The sequence below is a fragment of the Galeopterus variegatus genome, unplaced genomic scaffold, assembly GCF_000696425.1.
Source record: "Galeopterus variegatus unplaced genomic scaffold, G_variegatus-3.0.2 Scaffold5301, whole genome shotgun sequence".
Taxonomy (NCBI): Eukaryota; Metazoa; Chordata; class Mammalia; order Dermoptera; family Cynocephalidae; genus Galeopterus; species Galeopterus variegatus.
The window spans coordinates 65,178-69,524 of NW_007731412.1; the positions used below are offsets into that span (position 1 = coordinate 65,178).

General features: G+C 44.9%; 1 protein-coding gene across 1 annotated transcript in view; it reads right to left on the reverse strand.

Annotated features, from left to right (window-relative positions):
* Positions 1-4,347, reverse strand: part of IZUMO2 (IZUMO family member 2) — a 20,976-nt gene that overhangs the window by 6,812 nt on the left and 9,817 nt on the right. Inside the window, exon 6 of the mRNA XM_008589217.1 lies at positions 1,963-2,089. Within this exon, the coding sequence (XP_008587439.1) occupies positions 1,963-2,089 (127 nt within the window). The remainder of the gene's footprint in view (positions 1-1,962; positions 2,090-4,347) is intronic.

Below are 4,347 nucleotides of genomic sequence, written 5' to 3' on the forward strand. Positions count from 1 at the left end.
TTGCCGGTCCTGGTCCGGTACGGGCGCGACACGGAGGGTTGCGATTCGTTGCCGGTCACGAAAAAAAGACAAAAAGGAAAAAAAAAAAAATCTTGTTTGATCAAAATTCACTGAGATTAGATTTGTTTATAAGTTTTTATTAAAATTAGCTGTAATATTAACAGTGCACTGGTACAAAAAGTAAAATTTGGCTTCTTTCTTAAAATTTTCCTGTAATATTAATAACAGATAATAGAAGGTATTTTCTATAATTCATGGAAACTCAAGATTGCTGCCTCATAACTTTAACCTTTGTGAGAGCCCTTTGGAACTACTTAATAAACCAAGTTTTTGGCTGGAAAAACCATAAATACTTATTTGGTAGAAATAGCTGAGACTCAAACTGGGCTTTGTATAATCTGCTCTAACAAATGGACCCGCATTTACTAGCCTGAATATATAAAAATGTTTTTATCAGTGTACATCTTTGCCTGGGTTTACTGATCAAACAAGATTATATTTGTTTTTGCTAGAGGCTTTTAATTAAAAACCCAGTGAAAACCAGAAAAACCTTTCTCTATGTATAATTTTTAGGCAAATGAGGCCAATTTAATGTTGATAAAAAAATAATAACAAGTATGTAAAAACGAAGGTGCTATAAAAAAGCTATAAACATAAACATGTAGTTATGGTTAAGAAGGCTAATAAGGAAAAAATATGTAAGAAAGCATCTTGTACAGTGTATTTTTGTTCTAGAGTAAAATGGCTGGCTGTTTAAAAAGGTAAAAATATAGGACAAAAACAGAAAGTCCGAGTAAGTCATAATAATGGTTTGTACGGGTTAAATTTATAGAAGAAACTTTTAAAATTGGATAAAATTAAAAGCAAATTATGTGTAAGTTTTTCCAAAAATTAAACATTAATGTCAAAAGTATTGTAATGCAGGGTTAAAGTTTGCTCTCCTGCATTGGAACAACCAAATTTCCTTAAAGCACTTAACTGCTCCTAATAGAAAATTGTAAAATGTTTCTTTATCTTTTAGGTAACTGGCCTGGGAAACTTATTTCATGTTTTATCATGATAATTTCTTGTGCTCTCTGCCTTTGTAATCCTTTGTCACTTTGGTTTTATTTTTATAATAATAATTTGTGATCCTATCTAATTGAATATTTCAAACCTTTGGTTGACAAGCTTCCCAAAACAAAATTCTAAAATTAAGTTTTTTGTTTTGACTACGTAAGAGGACCTGAATGAGAACATAGGAGAAAGAAGGGGGGGAATTTAGGCTTTATAAGGGGTCGTTTCTTTTGTTCTGGGAGGCACTGGCTTGGGAGTTTTCTGCCCTCCAGTGCCCTCCTTGCTTGCAAGCAACAAAGCGCTGTAACACTGAACAACGAGCTGCAACACTAAAATAAAGAGCTATAAAGCTACATCGCTGACGCCGGTCTTGAATTGCTCTGTGCGTTCGCCCCACAACAGGAGAGGAGCTGGAGAAGGTTAGAGAGGGCCCAAGGGGGGACGGGGCAGGGATAAACCCTCAGAGGTGCAGAGAGGTGGGTGAGGGCCACATGCCTCTCAGGCACAACACCTGGGGCCTATGGGAATGTTTTTGTTTTAACTTCTTTGAAAGTCAGAGGAAAATAAATGAATATAACAATAATATTAATGATGGTGATGAATATATACTAATGAAACCAACTTGAATGATATTTGTCTTTATACCGACATATTTACACAATATGATTTTTAGTACTTTTTCATGGAGGGAGAGGCAAAAGTGATGAGGATCCAGGTAAGACATAATGTGGCCCAGGTCTGGGGAAAGGAGATGAGACTCAGAGATGAAAATGAGAGAGAGAGAGACAGAGATTAAGTGACTGGGGAGGAAACTCCCAAAGTGCACAGTAACCCATCCAGGGAGGTACCATTTTTGAGGGGCCCAGTGGGGCACTTGGGGGACTTAGGAGGGCAAGGATGACTCACGAGACCATGATCACCACGAAGACAATGACAGCCAGAAGCACGGAAATGCTGGTGCCCAACAGAGCCTGGCTCCTCGAGGATTCACTGTCTTTCTGGTACTGCAGCGCCACGCGGGGCTGCCTGTCGACTGTGTGGGGGACACAGCCCAGGCCTCCAAGTCACCACCCGTCTTTAGCTTTGTACCCACCTGCAACCTGTTCACTCAGCAACAAGGGCGGGGTGGGGGGCGCTTCTCTTTTTCTTCTCCCTACCTGGTCCCTGCCCTCTCCTGGGGTCTGACCTTCCATTTATCCATTCCTCAGATGCTGTGTCTCAGGCACCAGTCTAGGTGCTGGAATACAGCCTTGAACCAACCTGGCAACCATCCCTGCCCTCGAGGAACTGACAGTCTCCTGGGCAGGTTACAGTTACAGCGAAGAGCCAGTGCTAAGTGCACCTCACTTGGTGTGGTGGGGTGGGAGGAGGGGCAAGGACGGTTTAAGAAATCAACTCAAAACCGAGAAAAGAGACGAAACCATGCAGGCGGTGGGGCGTGTGCGTGTGTGTGCAAAATGCTGATAATCTCACAAGATGAAAGTCCGCCTGCATCTTAGCTGGCGACCCCGACGGTGGCCTTGGGAGTCCAATTCTGCATCTTCCACCCGCCTCCCACTCCCAGCTCTTTCCTTCTGTCAGCAGAGCCTTTTGGCTTGACCGTCAATCTTTGTCCAGAATCCGATCCACCGCCACCTCTACCAAACCGGTGCAGACCCCGACTACCGCGGCCCTCAGCGGGCTCCGTCTCCTCCCCCAGCAGTTCCTCGCGCGGCCGTCAGAGGGCGCCCCTAACCCCTAAATCAGCTTCAGTCCCGCTCAGAGTCCCCCCGCTGCTCCACGGTGCCAGTCTCGCTCTCATTAAAAGCGTAGTTCCTCACCCTGATACGGATTGGATGTGTTGTCCCCTAAAACTCATGCGGAAATGTGATCCCCAATGTGGCGGTGTGGGAAGCTGATTGAGGCATGGGCGCGGATCCCTCATGAATGGATTAATGCCCTCCCTGGGGGAGGGGGGATTAATGAGTGAGTTCTCGCTCTATTAGTTCCCGCGAGAGCTCGTTGCTTAAAAGGACCCTGGCACCTCCTCTCTCTCTTTCTCTTGCTTCCTATCGCCATGTGATCTGCTTGTACCCACCAGCTGCCTGTTACTTTCCTCCATGAGTAGAAGCAGCCTGAGGCCCGCACCAGACGCAGCTGTCCCAGAATCGCAAGCGAATAAACCTCTTTTCCTTATAAATTATCCAGTCTCAGTTAATTCTGTTATAGCAACACAAAATGGACTAACACACCACGGTTCACCAGGCCCTGCACGATCTGGTCCTCATGTGACCTGGCCGCCATTCTAGCTGCCCTGCTGTTCTCTTTCATTCACTCAACTCTGGCGACGCTAGCTCCTCCTCCTTGTTGCTTAATCATGTTGGGTCTTTGCAGGTGCTATTCCCTCTGTCATTGACACTGTTCCTGTCACTCTCCCACTTCCTTCAGATATCTTCAGAGATGTCCCCGCACTTGTTCTCTCTAAAGTAGCACCACCCCTCCCCACAGGCACTTTCTATCAAATTGCTCTGTTTTCATCAGAGCACTTACTGCTATCTGGAATTAGTCTATTTGTTCATGTAATTATCACCTGATCCAGTGGTTCTCAACCAGGGGCAATTTTTCTCCTCGGGACATTTGAAAATGTCTGGAGACATTTTTGGTTGTCACAACTGGGGTGGGGAGGATGCTACTGGCATCTGGTGGATTGAGGCTAGAGATGCTGCTAAACGTCCTACAATACACACACAGGACAATCCTCATAACAAAAAATTATCCAGCTCCAAATATCAGTAGTGCTGAGGCTGAGAATCCCTAGTCTAATCCTTTAAAATGGGGGTGCCATGAGGGCAGGAACTACATCTGCATCTGTCTCCCATTCCACTGATCCCCAATTTGGGGCATTACAAGGTGCTCAAAATATTTGTTGTCTTTAACACAATCCAAAAGAAGCAGACAGACAAATCCAGAAGTGGGACACTCTACAGGACACACACCTTCTTTCAACTCGCCAATGTCATGAAGGAAAAAAAAACTGATAAGAGAAACTTTTCTAGATTAAAATAGAAGTGAAAAACCTAGCAATTGAATGTTATGAGAAGTCCTTTCATTGGATCCTGGTTTGAGCAAATGAGCTGTGAAAAATATTCTGGTGACAGTTAAGGAAGTTGATAGAGGGACTTGGAATTATTTGATACTGGCAAATCATCGTGAGGTTCCCCCCCCCCCGGCCCCCCCCCTTTTTTTTTTTTTTTTCCTGGCACCGGGGCCCCACCCCCACCGGTGCCCCCCCCCCCACCCCGGGCCAACCCC